General features: G+C 41.7%; 1 protein-coding gene across 24 annotated transcripts in view; it reads right to left on the reverse strand.

Moving 5' to 3' along the window:
* FHIT (fragile histidine triad diadenosine triphosphatase) overlaps nucleotides 1–22557 on the reverse strand; it is a 1451419-nt gene that overhangs the window by 248596 nt on the left and 1180266 nt on the right. For all 24 annotated transcript variants that reach the window (XM_073811313.1, XM_073811318.1, XM_073811317.1 and 21 more), the window contains 2 exons: nucleotides 18873–19018; nucleotides 16409–16438 (listed from right to left, as the gene is read on the reverse strand). In XM_073811313.1, coding sequence (XP_073667414.1) covers nucleotides 16409–16438; nucleotides 18873–19018 — 176 coding nt within the window. The remainder of the gene's footprint in view (nucleotides 1–16408; nucleotides 16439–18872; nucleotides 19019–22557) is intronic.

Consider the following 22557-nt stretch of genomic DNA (forward strand, 5'->3'; position numbering starts at 1 on the left):
TTACCAATAGAGTGCACCGAGCACTGTGTACCAAGTTCCCCATTCGTGGCCTCCTGGAAAACTCACAGAATCCTCTGCAGGAGGGAGTCATATTCTTATTTCAATTTCACAGACAAGAAAACAAAGGGAGAGAGAGTAAACCACTTGCCTAAAGCCACACAGCTAAGAGTGAAGGGAGCTGGACTCAATCCTGAGAGCAAACAATTCTTTTAAGTGAGGGAATTATTTTTCAAACTCCAATCTCTCAGATGGGGAGGATGTGGCTCTTTGGGACCCACTGAAGTGGAAGACAACAATTCAGGTAAATTCAGTTGAGCAGTCCTTGGACAGGAGTTAGGGGGCCAGGAGACCCCTGAATTAAATGCAACCTTGTGTATGCACCTGAATTTTTCCACAGAAAATGCTCATAGCTTTCAGACTTGAAAGATGCTATGACCCCTCCAACGTTTAATGAATCAGCTTCTTTTCATTAAATTATGCTGCTAATTGTCACCCCCCAAAGTTTCCAAAGGGCGCTAAGTGCATTTTGTATGCCTGCTAGAAGGGAAATGACTAGCATGAAAGTTTGGTGGGTATTAGATATGAAAACAGTCAGTCTCTGCAAACACCCCAGATGTGGAAAGAGCCCTCAGAGATCATCACTTAATTAAGAATATTCAGAATTCACTGCCTTGTTAGCATTTGTTCTCAGTGACACCTAAGAGCAACTCTATTGACAACCAACTGATCTTGGGGATAGTTGACACCCTAGGACCCCATATCATGGATTAGATTCGGTGGTCTTCAAAATATGAAAAGGAGACAACAAATTCCACCTTAGAGCAGTGCCTGTCAACAGGGTCTTTCTAACTATTTCATTTTCTGTGATCTTCTTCTGCAGCAAGAATATCCAAGCCTAACGCTCTGTACTTGGGGAAACCACCCTCATGCTCAGCAGACATATACTGAGACTCTACTATGCTCCCAAAACTGCAATAAACCACTTGCTCCTACGTCATCTGGATAATTCCATGTGATTCTAGGCCACATGTTTAAAACTGAAGAGTCACCAAACAGAGAACATCTAGATGTGGGGAACCCATCTGTCAAAGGAGTAGAAACCATGCTGCATACACAGTTAAGGGCACCGATGATTCCTTACGGGGAGGACGGCACATTTCTTCCAACTCCTACAAGGTTTCCAGAAAGGAGAGGAAGTACGCAATTATTCCAGAATGCCCAGACTCCAGAGAGAAAGGTGAAAGAATAATGCTGTTTCACAGAAAGAGAAAAAGAAGAGGAGAAGAAGAAAAAGCAGCTGCGGCAGCAGCCAAAGCAAACTTTTCCAACTGTAGTATCCAAAATGGAACGAGACAGCTGTTAAAAAGTAAGCTAGCTGTCACTCGAGTCATTTTACATGGATTTATACATGAGCTAAACTTAAGACTCTAAAACACAAAAGATGGGTAAATACAAGATGACTGTACTAAAATACGAAGAAACAAACACATTTAGTCAGTGCGTGACCCTTTAAAGCTAGTATGTTGATTGTGCTGTTTACAGGGAAGAATGTGATGTTCACAAATCAACTCATCACAAATTACACGCTTACCAGGTCTATTAACCTAATGACCTTGGGAGTCGACTCAGGGTCTCCCTTAACCTAACAAGCATGCTGAATAGAATCAGTTAGGCTGGCATTTAAAATTACAATTTATCTAACGTATTCCCCCACCCAATTCCTGTCTCCTCCTAAGGCTCAAGAAACTGTTCGGTGATCAATAGGTGCCCTTAACGCTATGGCGCTCTCTTGCGCGCACATGCGCGCTCTCTCTCTCTCTCTCTCTCTCTTTTAAGCATTTCTATTACAGATAATTTATTAAACCTTAAATTTCTTTCCTATTTGTAAGTTTCAGCAAAATTTAGTCAGGTTTCAACACTGAGTGTCAAGGGATAATTAGGACAGTTAGCAGTAATTTATCATTCCTCAGCTGGGTTTTCAAGCTTCCGCTGACTGCGTGTCGAAATCCGTTAGCCAGTTCTACACGGATCACTAAGAAATCTCCTTTATCTTTGTGCAAACTGCTTTTGCATTTAACTGAAGTGAGCTGAAAGATGAGCCAATCCATTCCTGAAAATCTAGCCACCAGTATGTGTGTCATCCCACTACGGCTGAGGCCGGGGCTTCAGATGAACTACTGTGTTGCCTAATGGGTGTTACGCTGCCACGGGCAGCTTTTTCCCCACCTGCTATGGCTTAGAAATGTAAACCGAGCAGTCTGACTTCAGGTTAGAACTTCAGAAAATATGCACAGGAATCTATGGACAGGCCAACAGTACATTTTACGGAGCAAATATCGCCTCACACATAGTCCACCAAAGATGAAAAGCCTGGAGAAGGCAGGGACAACAGCTCTGCACCACTTCTGTGCAGAAGGATTTTATCATGCCTGAGCTGAAAAGGGAGGACCTTGTGTTCTTTCAAGAGACTCATTTACTAGATGGTGAAAAATGAATGGTCTGGGTAATTTCATTTCAAATTGATTTATTTCTAAATGGGGGAAAATTGACACTTGGTGAAGAAAGTAAAAAGCAAGTCTCTGGGAAGAGCCAACTAGTCTCAGGCATAACCCAATTATTTGAACACAGAAGGCAGGGTGCAAGGTCACCCAGGAAAGTCATTCCTTGCAATGAATACCTTCCTTTTCCCCTCCCGACAGACTCTCAGAAAAGTATACACTGACACATATTTCCAGTTTATTTCTGACACCTAAAACCTAATCAAAGTTCACTTTTAAAAAATCTAATAGTTATTCGCAATTAGAGTGCACAGCAAATTAAATCACAAATTTCTCTATCCTATCCCTGGTTGCCACGTTCCTGAAATACAACTTTCTTCCCTGTAGCACTTTATTTAAGTCTCGGAGGCCAGGCTTGAAAGCAAGTTATGGATTTAAAGAGTTGCTAATGTGGCCACAGTAATTGTTCTGAGCCATATTTATGACTTTATTGGATCTTACAACAATCAATAATCCATCGATGGGACTTCTCTGGTGGTCCAGTGGTAAAGAATCCGTCCTGCAATGCAGGTGACGTGGGTTTGATCCCCGGTTGGGGAACTAAGATCCCACATGCCATGGGGCAACTAAGCCACGCGCCACAGCTACTAAGCCTGCGGCGTGCCGCAAACCACAGAGCCCGCACGCCGCAATTAAAGACCCGACAGAGCCAGAAAAAGAAAAAAAAAGAAAAAGAAAAAAAAAATCCATCGATGTCCCTGACTCTGGGGTTTTCTCACAGTCCACAAATGGGGCAGTGGATTCATTTTTAATGTACACACTTAGCACTCCCTCCCTGAGAGAGTCCTGCATACATTAATAAAGGCCAAGAAATGAATGGCATTGGTGTGCATACCTTACCTGAAGAAACAGCTGCAGGATAAGATTTAACATGAAAAAGAAGGGGAAGAATAGACTAACAGGGCCCATTTTGTACAGCACCACTATGGTTAAAGTTAATGGAATTGCTCTGTGGTCATGCACCAAAGGGAGCCTTTTGGAAGTTAAGTTCTGCTAGGGCCATTGATTCACAGACTTTCGCTCAAAGATTCCCATTGGCATGTGATGAGTACTGCAGATATGCAGAAGCACTTTAGAAACTGTTTACTCAAACTGCCAGTTAGGCATATTAAGGAGTAACAATAACTGAATATTTTAGAGTAGATGATCAAATTGAGGATGTTTTCCATTGGAAGTAGCAGAAAATTCAACTCTTCCTGAATGAAACAATAGGGGAACTTTATTAAATCATCTAAACAAAAAGTCTAGATGTAGTGCAGTCTTCAGGGCTGGTTAATTCAGCAACCCAACAATGTCACCAAGGATCCAACTTCTTTCAATCTCTGACATGCTGGCCTCAGCATCTGGTTCATTCTAAACCAGGTTGCCCTAGGAATCCTAAGATGGCTGCCAGCAGCCGTCAGGGTTACTGCTTCCCTATTTATAAGCAGTAGTAGAGAGTAGAGAAAGCATCCCGTCCCACAAGTCCTCCATGATGCTGGGAACAACTGTTCCTGAAGCCGAGAGAATCCTACACTCTAAGTGAGAGTTAGGTCAGAATTAATTCAAGTCATCACTGCGGCAGAGAGCTGGCTTAGGCCAGGGATGGGCAGCCAATGGGCCAAACGTGGCTCACCGTGTGCTCCTGCAAATAAAGTTTGATTGGAATACAGCCACATCCATTTGTACAAATTCAGTTACATATTTTGTATAGCTGCTTTTGTGCTGCGAAGGCAGTTATATAATTGTGACAGAGACCAGCTGGCCCTCAAAGCCTAAAGTGTTTACTATCTGGCCTTTTATGAAAAAATTTGCCAACCCCTGGATTAACCAAACAAGGTTAACACCTGGAACTAGAGTTGGATTCAAACGCATCCTATCTCCTTGGCTGCTAAATAATGGAGTGTGGGGAGTACGTTGGGGAGACAACCGGCACCCAGAATAGACATAAGACCAAATTATTCAAGTTCCTAGAAACTTAAAAACCAAATCGATTTAGGGGACCCATCATATTGAGCACATGTGAAATATCCTCTGCCCTGAGAATATAATCCGAACAACAAATACATTTAAAACAGAGTTAAAACTCTTTACAGTGGTACTGTATTTATACTGGTAGAAATACTCTCCTGTCCACCTCTTCAAACTTATCTTCCACCACTTCTCTCTCCACCCCAAAGTCCTGCCATGTGGTCTTCAACAATCTCCTAGATTGTGCCAAGCTCATCTCTGCCGCTGTTTCCTCTGCCCAGAAGCTCTTTCTTTCCCAGCTCTTTACTTGGCGGGAGCCCTGTCATTCCTCAGGTCTCAGTTTACAGGTCACCTCTTCAGTGGGCCTTTTCTGACCACCCTACCTAAAGCAGCCATACCGCCCCTATTCCGCTCCCTCCCCCCATATTACCCCCTTTCACAGCACCGCTTAAGCCTTTCTAACACTCCTCAAAATCTGCAATTATCTTATTTGCTCATTTTCATGCAGAGGAAGACAGACAATAACGTGAGAGTCATTCCTTGGCTGCCCTTCCTCCCACTGTACCCCAGTTCCCAGAAGTGCCTGACCATAGTAGGTACTCAGTAAACACTTAACTGGTAGGAGGAATTCGTATGAACTCTACAACTTCTACAACTTGCTCAGTCTTCCTCTCTTATAGCCCTTATTTCAATGACTATCCTTAAAGACAGACAAGGACTACGCCTCATTCTTCTTGTTCTCCCAGGGCCTGTGACAATACTTGGAACATGGTAGGCATTGGCCGAATGAATTAAAAAATGAATGCTAGGTATAAAAGCATGAGCAGGCAGGATGCTCATTTCCTGGGAGACAGGAACAGGATACTTTTGGCAGTGAGAGAATTCTCATCCTTGACCACAGATCAGAGCTGTTCCAAACTGGAAGAAGCCACCTTACAGCACACTGGGTTCCCAGGTGTAGAGGAAGATGAAAGACCAATTTAAAGGCTACAGAGGGGGAATCATTTGCAGAAGAGAAGATACTACCTGACTTTCAAGATCACTTGCCTCTCTGGGATTCTCTGAGTCATCCCAGGCTCATGAGTTTCTTCCTGAAGAGTTAGTTTCATCCCTGGTCATGTGATGGCAGAGCTGAGCCTGGAATCACATTGATTCCTTGCAAGACTAAAGAGCGTCCTCAAAATTATACTGCTAGAACCTGATTGCATCTGGGAGTTTATACCATTTATAACCAACAGATGAACTGAAACACAAATAAAAGGCCCTGTTGGGTTGTTTTTCAGAGCAACAGTCTAGAAAGTATGACAAGAAAATATTGTTTTCAGGGAACAAGTGCTGATATACAGACTCTAGGGTGGGAGATTTGAATGTGAACATTAGGGTAAATGGATTTCACCACGAAGTAAAAGAATATTGGGTGAGTTCACTTTGCTCATTCACTGTTGTTTATTCTTCTAAACCACTTCGGCAAGGTCAACATCCTCAGCAACTTCAGGTTTATTTTTCAGGTAACATCAGGAACAAGAAAAGCTTATTCGAAAGAATAAATACAGGGGAGAGAAATGTGGGTTTTCATTACCAGAATGCAATAATATTATCTTTATGTTGAATGAGCCCAGAGGGATTTCGAACCATGATGTTTGTCCTTTCCCCCTGAGGTTTGGGATTAATCTGATTCAGAAGGCTTCTAGCAATTTGCATCTCTATCTCCCTGACCTTCCTGGATGAGCAGCTTCTCTAGAGAGGGGATGTGCTCTGAGACTACAGGTATAGGATTGATGCCTCATGACATGTAAAGTTAAAATCTCAAAATTACCCTTTCCCAGTGCTAACATACTTCACAAAGAAATGGCGGGAGAATTTCTCACTGTGTTTGGCCCGAGGGCCATTACAGATTCTCACCAACCCAATGTTTTTCACTCAAATGTCGTTAGGGAGGTCATTATTCTAATTCTTCCATATCTGTGGCTCTGCAGGTTGCCATGACTATTGTTCATTAACCTGCCTTCCATCTCACCCAGGCTTGGTCATCACACCCTTAGTTTTCCAGCTGCATTTTGAGTTTTGAGAATTACTCCAGTAATGGCTTTGGCATGGGCAGAGAGGAGGCCCTGAAAGGAAGTGAATAATTCAAGATGAATTTGGGAGTTAGAATCAAGTCTAGGTCATCTCGACCAAGAATCAAAACGTATTCATACAAGTGAATAAAACAACAGTTCATAAATCTGGGTTACCACCAGAATCAACTGCAAGTGTAGGTCATCTAGACCAAGAATCAAAATGTATTTATATAAATAAATAAAACAGTAGTTCATAAATATGGGTAACCATCAGAATCAACTGTGGACTTTTTTAAGACCATTTTTTATGGGCCCCATCACCAGAGATTTGAACATAGGAGGTGTGAGGACTAGTTATATGCTAAAGACAAAGACAGAACAAAGAACGGACGATCAGAGTCATTTCCCAATGGAAAATTCTTCTGATGGGACCCCCGTGAAATAAAAATTATAGAGATTGTTTCCTGTATTTTCTTTACAAAATATAAATAATATAATAGAAAACCAGGAACGTATTAGGTATGTAGTGAAAGGCCCCTGGGTATCCTTTACACCCCTTTGTGTGTTCCTTCTTCTTACTGCCTCATTCTAGAGGCATCCCGACCCTATGTTGTCCATTTCTCTAAGCAATATATAGATCCGCATTTTTTAGACTTAAATAGATAGGCTATAAGTAACCCGCTTTTATATTTTATTATTTCTGCTGTGAGTACTGAAACAAAAGTTTGCAAATTCATCTGGATCTGTTTTAGCTGAAGTGTCCAGTTTCAACCAAAGCGCACATTATTTTAGGGACTTTTCACTCCCCGTTCTGTATTTAAGGTGTATAACGCGGTCTGTAACAAACAGCTCACCTATGAAGACTGAAGTGACCACTCATATTTAATTAAAACTATTGAATCCTTGTCCCACGATTCATTGGACTGAGTTTAGTTACTTATTTTTTTTAAAAAATGGACATTTTAGACAAGACAATTATTTACATGTCACAGGTTTAAAACTTTGAACTTGAAAGGGTTACATGGAGTTAGAAATTTTATACATAATGTCTTAGGCCTGAAACATACACAGCAAAATAGTGAGAGAGAGAAGTGTCTTCAGTGATTATTTACTGAAAACCTAGTATTCCACTGCCCTTACTATATCAACAGAGGCAAGAAGGTGATTCTGAATAATAATGCCTGTAGCATTTTAGGGTCTATAAAGCACTTTGCCTTTCACAGGATATTTGATTTGACAGTGATTAAATAAAACCCCCAAACTCTGAGCATCAGGTAGAAAAGACAGTTCACTGAAACCTGTGACACACTGACGCTAAGAATGCAACTGTAATATTTGCCACATTTTGTGTCATGGATCTCAAAATAAATTTAACAGCCAAATATCCACTTTGCTCTATGTCAGGGCCTCCAATTATGAAAGGGATTTGTTTGGTAGCACTAATGAAAGATTAAACATCTAAAACATATAATTCTGCTGTAAATTGACATATACCAATAAAGCAGCATTTAGGTTAGTTAACCTCCACCTGTACAATAAAAGTAAAGAGGGAGTCCTCTGGGTATTTTTAGATGGAAGACACATTATTCTAAGCAGAGAAAAATAATGCAGAATGAACCTGTGTTCAGGGAGACAAAATATTTACAAAACCTCTCCTTGTACACCTTTGTCTATGCTTACTGGGTGCAAGGTGTTTTTAGGAACATGTAGCCAGATGATATAATGGAAAGTTGGGCTTTCAGACAAGCCTGGGTTTGAATCCCACCTCTCCTGTTTGTAACTTGTGTTGTCATTGTTGCTGTTGTTGATAAGTGACTACCTCCATAAACCTTGGTTTTCCCAAGTGTAAAATATTAACGCCCAATTTTGAGAATTGCGAGGATTAAGTGAAACTTATAGAACTAATAGTAAATATTTACTGAGACTTCCCTGTGTGTCAAGTGTTACATTAAAGGCCATTTACATGTATTTTAGTCCATCTGATTGTCACAACACCCCCTAAGGGGCAGGATACTATTAAGGCCCCCATTTTATAAACTTATAAATAGATGCTGAGACTAGGAAAGGTTGACTTTTGCAAGAGTCATAGAAATAACAGGTGATGGTTCTGGGAATGAAACCAGACCGTCTGGTTCCAGAGTCCTCCCTCTTCAGCAGGACTTTAGTTCTGAAGATCACATTTCCCCTTCACCCTCACTCCATCTCCAGCATCCCCCATCAGGCCCACCTAAGCTGCCTGTGAGTTTGAGAAAACAAGGATAAAATAAGCAAATAGGAACGGGAGAATAACAGGGAGATTAGTGAATGTTTCTTTCAGTGCTTTGATCCAAATGGCATCATGCAAATCAAAATTAACCAATTAGAAATGGAAAAACTCAATGATTTGATAGTTACTTAGAAGAAGGCTTGAGGGTTTAGTATGAGAGAGGACGTTTCCCACAGGGGAATGACAGGCTCATCTTCCCTTCTCCTGCCTAGAGAGCCAGGGACCAGGGGTTTTGCCTCCAAATCACCAGGAGGGGAAGGAGAGTCAGAGATGCGTACCCGCCAAGGGGAAGAGTGGGCTTGGAGGCATCCACTCCCACCTGTACGCCCAAACCCATCCCCTGAGCACCAAAAATGATTTTGGTTTACCAAACTCAGGCAAATTGGGTTCATTTTCAGAGCAGAGATGCAAATTATAAGGCAATTGCACAAGATAAAAGCTACTGTATCCTGAAGATACTAATTCTTCAGCAGTAAATACAAGCATTAGCTATAAACAAAGGCAAGACACTTTTCTTCATGGCTTTAATCAAAGGATAAAAGTTCTCTGGCAAATTAAAGCTCTCTTGAACTTTCTTTCCAGATGAAAATAATAAATACCAGTCAAGTAAAATCAGTTTGATTTTTAAGATGTCGGTTTCTCCTTTCTCTGCACAACAAATATTAGGAATACTTTTGGATTGAAAGCAAGCCGCCATGTGGACATTCCTCCACATCTTGTCACTTCTTTGCTAAGTGGCTTTGCACTGGAGTGACGTATACATGAACATCACTTACAGTGTCTGTTAAAATGCAGAGTCCTGGGTCCCACATCAGACCTACTGAACCAGCATAGGGGGCAGATAGATTTCTGTCCTACTGGAACCTATTTCGAGTAATTGTTCAATACACTGTTGGCTCAGGAGCACAACTTACTCGTTACCACTGAGGGGTACAGCAGATGTTAAAAGTATCTGGGCGGAGGTTTCTCACCCCAATTAATAAGGCAGATTTCTGAATGTTCAAGTGGTCAATTTTATAAAAGTTCAAACTAGTTATTCAAACTACACAAGTGATATGATCAGATGAAATTTTTTTTAAGAATTTAAGCTAAAAGGCAATAATTAATAGTGAGAGAATTTAGTGTATAATTAAGTGAACTAGGCAGGGCCACAAACAACCTCTATACCACAAACATTCTCCCTAAGTGACACCTTAGTCTGTCTCAGGGACGAGAAAACTGAGAGTAAGATTAAAATTAAGAAACATGCATAATGTCCTAGGGAAAAGATGTGGTGGGTTGGGCGTTCTATTCACATCTTCATAACAGTTTCCTCTCACCATCACTCAATACATTTGATAGGGTTTCCCCCATTTGAAAAATGAGGAAATGAATGTTCAGAGAGGTTAAGAGGCTGGACCAAAAGTTACACAGCTAATAAATTAGTAGAGCTAATACTCCCATGGAGCCTCTGACTAATGTCAAAGTGTATTAACACCTGGACTTTGAGAGCTAAAGTGTCCTCTAAGTTCATGAATTGAAAAGATTACCAAATCTCCTTGTGGAAGGGACCAAAGAAACTCCTCAGTGAATGGAAGACTTTGTTTGTTTTTTTAATTTTTAAATCACAGTTCTTTAAAGAATTCCTTTCCTTGTTCTTCCCAAAGCAACCTGAAAAAGTAATTGCTAATGTATCAACAGTTAATAAGAGACACTTCCCACTGCATTAACGCTATAAAGTTAAATATGTAAGTAGAGGAGTCAAGCACCGTAAACAGAAGAGTGTAAGCAAGCATATTTTATAAATAGCTCTTAAAAATTCTAGATTACCTGCCTGCCATAAATCTCTCTCTTTAATAACCTAAAGCACTCTCCCACCCAAAGACACACGTAATAATTGTTCTAAAAGCTCATATTAAACTTATTCAGTAGCATCCCTTTTAAAGGACTGAACATTGCCTTAATGATTTGACTAGCTGGAATTACATTTTGGAGTATGATTTGGGAACTTGATTAGTGGAAATTCTGGCCTTTGTCAGTGATGCCAAAATATGAGAGATTCCTGATAGAAATTCCAGAAAATCCACACCTCTGACTGCTCACTGAAATACTAGGACATATCATCTGCTTCTTCATGTTAACTGAAGTTAGCAGCTTAGAAGTATTTGTTCTATCATGCTAAGTACCATTATCATCTCCATTTTCCTCCCCACACTGCCCAAGAGAGCCACGGTAAACAATGGTAAGATGCAGGTTCTCACGAAGCTTACATTCTCCAGGGACTAAAGAAATAATATGAGTACAGGAAAAAAAAAAAAAGTAACACACAAACAAATAGACAGTGAAGAGGGCCTTGAAGGAAATAAAATAAGGCATGGACAAAAAATGTTGCCTGCCATTTTAGTAAACAAAGAATGCTGCCTGCCATCAAGCCATCAGCCAGGGCAGCAGCGGGCCCTACAGTGCACCCTGAGGACAATTCAAGTTGGAGAAAAACAGGATACTGGTCTTAGATAGTAAAGACACAAGTCAAAGGAATAATATCAATGAGCTGAACTCTCGCATCTTCCCGTACATAGAAAAGCACTGAAAAAGCATTAACTTGAGATGTCTGTTTTTTTGTGATTATCAGTAATCTTTTGATGTTTGACTACTTTTTTTTTTTTTTTCTTTTCAGCAAAACTCCTATATATCCTGGTTCCTCTTTGACCTCTTGGGAACAGTCCCTCAGAGCTCTCTGAGAGGCTGTCTTCCCAGGCTATCGTGCTCAGTAAGGTCCCCGAATAAAACACAACTCACAACTTTTAGGTTTTTGTCTTTGTTTTTAGTCGGCCAAGGCAAACGGGATAGGAAGTAAAGGGTTTAGGAGGGCTACTCAGAGGGGAGGGGCTGGTCAGCGAAGGCTGACGACCCAGCGACATATGGCTGTATAGGTACATGATAATATGGATATGCATATGGTGATATATGGCTGAGACCAGAAGAAAGGGATCATTTCTCAAGCCTGCAGGATATGAAAATTGCTGCAATAATCACCTGGTGGACAGCAGCGCCCTCCTACTTTTAGACTTAAACGGGAGAGTTAATAAACAATCGAGAAATAAGAGGTCACATTTTTAGGGCTTCCCTGGTGGCGCAGTGGTTGAGAATCTGCCTGCCGATGCAAGGGACACGGGTTCGTGCCCCGGTCCGGGAAGATCCCACATGCAGCAGAGCGGCTGGGCCCGTGAGCCATGGCCGCTGAGCCTGCACGTTCGGAGCCTGTGCTCCGCAACGGGAGAGGCCACAGCAGTGAGAGGCCCGCATACCACAAAAAAATAAATAAAAGAGGTCACATTTTTAGTTTGATATCTCCCTTTCGTTACAAATGCCTTACTGAATAAGCTAGGCCACCCTTGTTCTTTGCAAAGAAGAATTTAAAGCCCACAAAACAAAAAAGCCCTAAAGGGGCGCCACGTTCAAGAGGCTCGCTCAGTGGTGCACTTCCGCTAACAACAGCAAGGGAAGGGATCATTGCTGGGCTTATTGCTCTTACCACCCAACATGAGACAAAAATGGTTTAGGGCCCAGGCGTCAGGCGGGGCACCAAGAGTCAGACACAGAAGCAAAGAGAAAGAAGAGTCACTGCGCTTTCCGTGGCAGGCCCTCAGATAGTGCCTCATAATGTTCAACTGTGTGAATTTCAAAATCTGAAATGCTTAGTCATGATTTGTAGCTTTCAAAACCTGGGCGCTAAATACTGACCATGTGGCATTGAGGCAGGAGGTAGATGGGCCCCAGGCTAGACATTGACAACTGGCCGGATCCTGTTCACACTTCCTGGGGTGAGAAGAAGATGGGCTTGAGGCCTGACATTCATTATCAGCCCCTTGTTTACATTTCCTGAGGCAAGAGACAAACTGGCTCCCGACTACATACTTATGAGCGGACTCCTCTCTGTATTTCGAGATCTGCACTTTGATATAAGAAACAACAACAGGAATAGGGTAGATAACCGGACATTGGGCACTTTTATGGCAGGGACAGAGAGGGGCTAAACTCTGCTAAAAGATCAAGAGGTCATACATTTCCCATCCTTGAGGCAAGGGAAACATTGCACATGCGCAGAAAGGCTCCTTGGGGGTCAAAAGGAGGGGGCACACCCCATAATACGTAATGCTAAGGCCGTCCTATAGACCTCTGGGCTGAAATCCACCTTGGAAAAACGTTGCACACGCACGTTGGGGAGGGTCCTAGGGCAGGGCAGGTGTGGAAATAGAAACCAGGTAATTGGCCAAAGGTAAACGAAGACCCGGAAGAACTGCCCTATATGAATGACCTAACCACCTCTTTCCTGGCTTCTCCTCCTTCGGGAGGACGCCCACACCCTTCCTCTCCTGTGTGCATCTCTGCCTCGCTTCTGTCCTAAGTAAAACAAACTGTTTCTCTGTGTGCTCTCCCACCTGTTGTTGTGCTATGTCTCTAATAATAAACTTGTACCTGTTTTTACAGTTTTTGCTTCCGTGAGAAATGCATTTTTCACTGGGGACAAGACCCAGGGTGTGTGGTGGCCAGGATTCCTGGTTTTCATCCAGGCTCCCCAGGTTCAATTCCTGGGCAGGGGATTAAGATCTCGCTTCACGCCACCACTCACTGCTGCTTCTCGGAGCTTAGCTTTACTCCCTGGAGGGGCTGTCTCCTGGCTTCCTTGGGTCAAGGTTATGTGGCCATCCCCACCTACTACTTTATCACCATAAAGCAGCAAGGCTGGTAAATATTTACATTCTGAGAAGAATCATGAGGCGTGCTTGTTAACAATGAAGATTCCCAAGCCCCAAACACAAAGATTCTAAATCAGGAAATTTAGAATAAAAACAGAATCAACCTCTTTATTAACGTAACATCAAAATTAATTCTCAGGTAGGTAGCATAAGAATAGTTGGTAGGTAGTATAAGAACCACACTTAGAAAAAATAGATTAGACAACTTGTGATATGTAGACTTGGTCTAAAAGGACAGTTTTCAAAACTTTGCCATCCACTGAGGTTTTAGTTTTCTGTACAGCTGACCCTTAATACTTGGGGGTTAGGAGTTGCGACCCTCCCTCGAAGTAGAAAATCTGCGTATAACTCAGAGGCAGCCCTCCATACACGCAGTTCTGCATCTGCACATTCAACCAACCACTTATCTGTAGTACTGCAGTATTTACTACTGAAGAAAATTCCTGTATAAGTGAACCCTCACAGTTCAAACTCCTGTTATTCAAAGGTCACATGCATATGGATGTTTTCTTTTAGCCATTTAATATTACACAAACGATTGTGTGTAATAGAGATGGCCCTGCTAATTCGTATGGGGGAAATTAGGGATCATATAGGAAACAACTGAAAGATGTTCAAAAGAACATAATCTGCCAATTAAAAAAAAGAACTGTAAAAAAAAAATCAACTTAAGCTAAATGACAATGGCAGTGATGATAAGAACCACATTCAACAATTTATATATGAGTGCCATACTCCAAAAATTACTCCATCACCCCACCATCAAAGCTAACAAAAACCATTAAAACTTTTGGCCCGATCATTGGGACATGAAAAAGTAGTCAGTACTAGAGTCAGAAAGTCTACAGCCATGGTGCTCAGCCCTGCTAGACTCGGTGTTTGTTGGGGTTTTTTATTATCATTCTTAATTGAGATATATCTCAAATAACATAAAATTTACCATTTAAAAGTGTACGATTCAGTGGGTTTTAAAAATATCCATAATGTTGCACAACCATCACCACTAATTCCATATTTTTATCACCCTAAAAAGAAACTCTTACCTGGTAGTAGTCATTTCTCCTTCCCTTCTTCCTCCAGCCCCTGGCGACCGCTAATCTACCTTTTGTCTCTATTCAGTGCCTGCCTGTCTAGGAAAATGCCCCGTTTAGATTAACGTCCCATTCAGATTCCCAAAATAAAATTTTGAGATCATATAACCTATATATTCATATAAATTTCAGATATGTTTATGTTGTGCAGACTATCGATCTCTGCATGCCCCTTGACACGGTTTGAATTTCTCCCGTGTTACTAGCTATGCCTCTGCAGCGTTACTTTCAATGGCTGAAGGAATTTCATCAAATAGATACTGCACAAAGCACCTAACTAATCTGGTGGTGTTGTAATTTATATTTGAATATTGATTTTTAAAAAAATGTAGTGGGACTTCCCTGGTGGTCCAGCGGTTAAGACTCTGCCCTCCCAATGCAGGAGGCCCAGGTTCGTTCCCAGGTCAGGGAACTAGATCCTGCGTGCCCCCGTGTGCCGCATAAGACCCGGTGCAGTCAAATAAATAAATAAATGTTCTTTAAAAAGAAAAAAAATCTAGCAACCAGGTTTAAACATTTACATTTTGTATTTCCAAAAGCAATTGCAAAACGAAGCTACCGTATTACACGTTTGTTTTTTTTTGTTTTTTTTTTTTAGCATCGGCATGTTTAGAAGCCTGGCACGGAGGTGGGGGAAAGCTGTGAAGCCCCTCTGCCCTTATCACACTGTGTGTCTGGAGCAAGGCTAGCTCTTTTTTATCATAAGGAATTTGGTGGCCATCTCTGTAGGACATTTGCTCCTCAAAAGTATTTCCCAGAGATTCTATTATAAAAGTCCCACGGTAGCTATGTTAAGCATTAAAACCATATGCAGACGAATATCAAAAGACGATGATGTTTAGTTGGCATTGTTTGGTACCAAGCATCACCTTACTCACTCACAGCCAGTCTCAAAGCCATAAAATCTTATTTCGCAAAATGTAACATAAGCACCCCAGTTAGACTTGCTTCAGATTTCTAACACGAAAAAAAGAAAAGAAAAAGAATAAAAAGGCCTCTTCTATGATTTAGGTGTAGGAACTAACTGCACAGGCATTTGCATTTGTATGAAGGGGGCTGACACTCAGCTTCAGAATCAGCCAGGATTTTATTCTTTTCTTTTACTTTATTAGGGAAGCAGAGACTGCTGATAAATCTTCCTTCCGTCTTCTGGCACACTTAAAAACTCATTTTTGAGCTCCACTGACTCCATTATGTTGAACTTTGGTATTAAGTACAAAGGGAGAAAAAGAGCAGGTGTGTGGGTGGAAAGGAGGAGAACAGAGGGAAGCAACGGGCGAGGAGTGAAGGGACAACCATGGGGCCACCACATCTGTGAGCCCTCCACTCAGCAATGGCAAAGCAACAATATACAGTGCAGAGAACCAGAAGGCTGCCACAGAGGCGCAGGCTTAACAGGAGACCCACAAATCCACATGCGGCGTATGTCCTGTTTCCTAGACACTACCTCCCATGAACTCGTTTGACTTCTGTTTCTGTTTCAGGACTCCATGATTTAGTTTCTGTTTTAGCATTTGAACAATAATAATTTTACTACAAAAGGTAAATGTCTTGTAAACGAATGTGAAACATATTGCTTGGCAAAGTTTACAATGTCACGATTTATAGCTCCAACACCAAGGCTCTCTCTGACTTCGAAGATAACATAATGAAGCAGCAATGTGCTCCAAATGACTCAGTGTGATTTTTTATTAGTTCTCGTAATCGCCCCCTATTAATTTGTATGCATATAATAAGCACTCACCTTCACAGTTTGTCCAGCTTCGGGGCCATCCTAGAAATAGGGGGAAAAAAATAAAGACAGAGGTGAGAACAGGTAGATGGTATCTCCTGCTTATTCAGAAATATTGCCTGTTAATAATTTAGATCCAATTTCATTGTGTGTTAATTTATAGTTTCCTCATGGGGACCATTTGCTTCGAAGGTACGGGGCCCAAGAGTTCTCCATTTCCGCTTGAGAGTAAGAAGTTATGTATAAAAATGATATAAATTATCCAGTGAGTGAACCCCTTTCCTACTTTTTATGCTCCTTGCTTTTGGCTATGGTTTTAATTGCATTAAAGGAAGACTGGAAATATTTGGGGAGGTGAAGTATCACACCTTTTGGTTATCTTTAAACCAGATGTAGCTTAATTAATGCCTGATAACTTTAAGTCTCTCCTCAGGAAATTGCTATAAACATAATCCATTAAGCAAGAAGCAAGAATAGGGGCTGTCTCATGTAGAAGGAGCACCCAAGAGTGGGCCCTTTCTGGCTCTTCTGACCTTGGGAGAAAAGGTGCGAGTGTTTATTGTAGCTGAGCTCTTTTCCCATCCTGGGTCCTTCCCTCGGCTTTCTGAAGCACAACAGAACTACTTGCTTAGCTAAAAAATAAGCAAACTCGTCTAGTCATCAGCCACAATACAAAGCAGAAGCAAGTAACTGCTCAGCTGGTTGGGAACAGCACAACAGGCAATGTTTCTACAATCAGAAATTTCAAAATGGAATGACAACTCTGAAAATTTAGGTTAAGGCTTTCTACTTCTAAGACCCAAACTACTTGGGGTGAGAATTCTTGCCCTGCTATGGCGAAGATTAAGCAGACCTGTGTAATCGGTGGTTTTCAAACTTGGAGTCTCAACCTATTAGTGGGTCATAAAGTCAACTTGATGGGCTGTGACCAGCACTGAAGACAAAAGAAATCAGATAACAGAACAAAAACTATTAGACTGTACAGAATAGGTAAACACTGCTTTGTGAAGTTTCTGTTTCCTTTATCTACATGTCTGTAGGGGGAGAGGGAAATATATGATTGTGAAATAAATATATATCTTACTGTACGTTAAAGTTTTAAAAAGTTTGAAACGCCACATATATGAAAGTACTCTAAGTGCTTTATAGAATAGCAACAGTTTCTATATTTTTTAACATCAGTTTCTATACTTTTGGAATTAAGTTTCTAGCAAATCATGTTAGATAACCAGCATTGGCCATTTCCTATGAATGTGAATTTTCTTCTAGTATTCCTTTAAACACTGACAGATGTCTTCACCCAGTTGCCTTCATTTGGTCTCTCTGGAAACATGATTTGCAGCATCAGCTTAATAAACCCACCCTGAGCTTAACTACCTGCTTGAAGGTGACTCAAAGGGGTTAATACACAATACACACAGACAGACAGACACACATACACACACACACACACAACACACCCCACACACAGTATTTTACAAGGAAGTTTAGATACTCTTGACACAGACATGGTGGCAAAAGGTTTTTTTTTAAAGAATGCAGATGAGGGAATTCCCTGGTCATCCAGTGGTTAGGACTCCTTGCTTCCACTGCACGGGGCACAGGTTCAATCCCTGGTCGGGATACTAAGATTCCGCAGGCCGCATGGTGCGGCCAATAAAAAAAAAAAAAAAAAAAAGCAGATGAACATTTCTAGTCAGAGTCTTTCACGACCTGAAAACGGTGGCCTTCTCTATCTGTTCTCTTTTAAAGTCTGTGGTGGAGAGCTGAGGAGGGTAGAGGGAGGATGATAAATATCCGGTTTGCCTAAAGCACTGAGTACAAGTTCTTGCATCATGAAACCATCCACTCTTTCCAAAGGGTTTTTGGAGAGTCATCAAATCTCAAGGCCACACAGGGCTTTAATTACGTATAGATACCCGCAGCTCTTTCCATGGGCGATAGGAAGGGGCTCATGGTATATTACTACCTGAAGATTCACCCAGTTCCCACAGCTGATGACCCACCGCCGACCTCCTCCCACACTGACAAGCGTTGGCTCAAACTCAGCCTAAAGATCTCTAGGGATTGGGGGTCTAGCTTCTTTACCAGGAAGGAGGCCACACCGAACACTCAATCAATCCAGCTTCATCCCATAAGCAATCCATAATCAATCACTGAGGCCGAATTAAAAAGGTCAGCCTTGTGAGGGCGAGGTCCTACCTAACCTGCATATCTCTATTCCCCGAGAAATAGAGCAGGGCTCAAAACATATTTCTCCTGGAATCAAAATGACATGTCCAGCCCCAGTTCCAATAAAAGATCTGGAATGTCTTCATGCTCATCACATACATCACACGTCCAGTACTCCCAGCTGCTTGGTCAACAACCCTGCACGCATTGCCTCCGCTGATATTCCACCCTGTTCACCAAGTCCACGTCGGAGCCTTGTGGATAGCAGGGTGGCCCTGGATGAGCGAGCTATCTGTACACTCACCTGCACGGAAAAGGTGAGAGAGGTGCCCTGGAAATGCTTTTCCACTGCCGTCCCGACTCTCTGTGCTGCCAGAAACAGGTCGGCCACTTCATTGGGATGCAGGTCTCGGAAGCGCTCCACTGGCCGGAGGGGACACACGAGGACATCTGCAGTGAGGTCTGTTAAGGTATACTCTGCTTGCTTTAGGGACCATTTTTACCAAGAAGTTTATACCCACAGGCTTGAAGCCCCTTGGCCCAGGGCCTGAACTCGCAAAGGCTAAGGAATAAAAGAACAAATATTTACCAACCACTGAACTCCAAGGAGTTCAAAGAGAGCTTGCAAACGTGGTTCATTATACTTTAAAGGAGAAGCTATGGCGCACTGAAGAAATTCTCTTAAGAGACAAAGACATCAGTGTTCAGAGAGACTTAAGTGCTGGCTGAAATAATTAGGCCATGAGGCAGGATCTATTCTGGACCGTTATCTCCTGACCCCTATTCTCAAGCAGCCAAAGGCCCTGGGTTGGAAAAGCAACTGGAATATTCAGTTGGTTTTTCTAGGAAGAGCGTCACAATCAAAACTTTAATTTCAATATCTCTGTAGAGAAATATGTAATCAAAAGACAAGAGTATTTTATTTTTAAAAGGAGTATAGAGATTCTGAAAATGTTCAGTGAACTTCATTTACAACAAGGAGATGTGCCACACGGTTAAGCAGCATTCCTCAAACTGATGACTAAGAATTCAAGAAGGCAGTTGAAGGCAAATCATTAAGTTAAAACAAGGGGTGTCTGCTTGTGCGAATGAAGCCATCTTAATGTATTCTATTAGTCAGACAAATCAACATATTTACATTATTGGTCTGAACAAATAACATATTCTAGAGAAAAAGGATGCAAGTTTGATCATTTGTTGGTAGCAAATAAACATTCAGCGTCACATCATCAATAACGTTTCAGTTCCTTTTTGTATTTGAACTCATAAGTGTATGGTATACACATATAGACATGTACACATACATGTGTATACACACACAAGCTACATTAATTTTTGTTGAGTTTTCAGGTACCAGCAGGAGAAAAAAAGCTAATGTTCTTTTCTGTTTCTTTCGTTTTTCTTGTTTTAAAAGAACAGGCTTCTGCTTTGAGTCAAGCAGCTAAGGGGCATAATAAAACCACAAGTCTACAGTTGCTAGTCTCACCAGAATATCAAACATTTTAGCCCACCACACTATTGGTAGGACTCAGGACCCAAGGGGAAATGCACTGAGCTCAGCTGGGTGGGCCTCATTTCCATAAGACAGGGGGAAAAAGAGAGGGAAAACTGATTAATTTTGCTCATAATCAGGAAATTTATGTCAATGGTAAACTAGGAGAACGAGTATTTGTTTAATCTGAGTTCATTTTTCAAGAGAGGAGCAGGGAGGCCTTCACCCACAGGGCATCTGATACTTAAAAAGATAATTATCCTTCTTTGGAAGGGCTGCTTTATTATCATGGGTCAATGAACCATTTAGAAATGGAGAATTTCCTTTCATTTCGTCTGAGCTGATTGCCAGCCTCCACTCCCACTGAGTTGCTTTTTTTGCTGTTAAAAGAGCCCTTTCCCCATCTTCCTCCTCCCTGCTTTAATTTACACCCTCCCTTCGGCTCTGACTTCACCAAACCACAGCAAGATGACAATTTTGCAAGCTTCCAACAATATTCATAATTACTGTGGCTGGCTATGTCTGCACACAGCAACTAGGTTGGGAAGGGAATAACATTCTATTGAAACAACTGCTTACTGTGAAAACTGATGGAACGAATCTGGCAATCTTTGTGTCTAACGTTACTTTAGTAATATCGATGACATCTGAAAAGTTTTTTCCAATGCCATAAAAAACTGTATCTTATTACCTGTCCATTTTCTTACCCGGTGCTAAGAATCAGCTTGACCCGAGTTTAACGAATCAAACTGTTTATGGAACGGAACCAAAATGGTTGAACGTGTGAGATGTTCTATCCTGTACCTACCTAACCGCAGGGTGATACATCACATACATTTTTTACTGTAACTGAATATTAATATAGAAATACAACATATCACAAAAGATTTCAACGGCTAAGCACATTCTCATTTAGGTGAATATTTTTCAGCAACCCATTTAGGCAACATTGTCCTGACATAATATTCCCTGCAACCCAACCTTTTGTTAAAAGGTCATCTTATCTGCATATCACACAGACATTTTGAAGCAAAAAATAAGATGAAATGGAGATTACTCTCAAGGGTGCTTACTTCTGCAGGTGGTCATGTGGGTGATCACTGTCTTTGTTCTGTTGGGACCCAGAGGACGGCCAAACAGCCATCTCAACCTAGAAATGGCCACCCAGGTGGGTTCCACATCACTCTACACGGAGGTAGCTGGGTCTGGCATTACACACCGTGGGGCTCTGGAGCCTCTGGTTGCAGTGTGAGAAGCTGACCTGGCCAGTAGCAGATTCGCTAACCGTCACACTCCCTGGGGCCATTCTGGGCACTAACTGGGCATGAGACAGTCAGCATCAACCGTCTTCCCTCAGTTCCTTTACAACCGGAGAAGACAAGAGCCTGAGCCTTGACCTCACCGTAGGCTGCATCCTGACTGATGCCTACCTGCCTCCTGAGCCTCTTTTTCCTCACTCCCCTCTAGCATACTATACATCTGCCATATTTGCTTTCTTTCTGTTCTTCAAACACACTAAGCTCCTTCCTAGATTTGGGGGTTTTGTCCTGGTTATTTGTTCTGCCTAGATCAATTCCCCCTGATCTTCACATGGCCGCTTCTTTCTTATCATTCAGAACCTAGTTCCAATGCCACTCTCTCAAAAGAACAATTAGCTGCTAGGGACTTTAAACTGCTACTTGCTTTCTCACTCTTATATCACCCTATTTTAATCTTTTCACAGCCCCCCTGCCACCAGCTGGTGGTTTTCTTGGCTGGTTACTATGTACCCAGATGAGAAAGGAAGCTCCACAAAAGTAAAGGCTTTGTCTTGTTTATTGCTCTTTCACCACCACCTACAACACCAGAGATGCTTAGGAAGTCTTGCTGGAATGAGAGAATAAAGAATAAACCAGACCCTTGTATCAGCCACCTCTGAGTACTAAAACCCTGACAAAATGGAGATGACATTCATTTACTTTTCAATCATCTATACAAGATTGAGATAGTCTGCAATATATTTTTTTTAATTCAAAGAAGTTTATCCTTAAGATGGTTAGAACTAATGCTAGATGAAAACTGGAGAAATGTAAACTCATTTTCAACATAAACTAATTTTCACATGAGCCCAAAGGAAATAAAATTGTGAAGGCAAAAGCCTTTTTAAAAAACCCTTTTATAACTAGAAAGAAGTCGTTTCTACAATACTCAGAGTCTCAGATAAACTGTACCTATTAAAATGCTGCTTTATATTGTGACTGAGACGTGTAACTCATTTGTTCCTTCAATGAACAATGAGCATCACTTAAGTGTGGACACTGTACTAGGCTCTGGGAACAGCAAAGGAGAATAAGAAGGTGTTCCTGTCCTTCCGGTCCGGGAGACAGGCACTGAAATACACAACCGCAGTACTATCGGGGGCACAGATAAGAAGCACAGAGGGCTGCCCAATGCAGTGGGGACCTGGGGCACCTGAATAAGGCAAGGGTTCTAGAGTAACCATGGGGAACCTCTGCCT

Source organism: Tursiops truncatus, chromosome 10 (genome assembly GCF_011762595.2).
Source record: "Tursiops truncatus isolate mTurTru1 chromosome 10, mTurTru1.mat.Y, whole genome shotgun sequence".
Taxonomy (NCBI): domain Eukaryota; kingdom Metazoa; phylum Chordata; class Mammalia; order Artiodactyla; family Delphinidae; genus Tursiops; species Tursiops truncatus.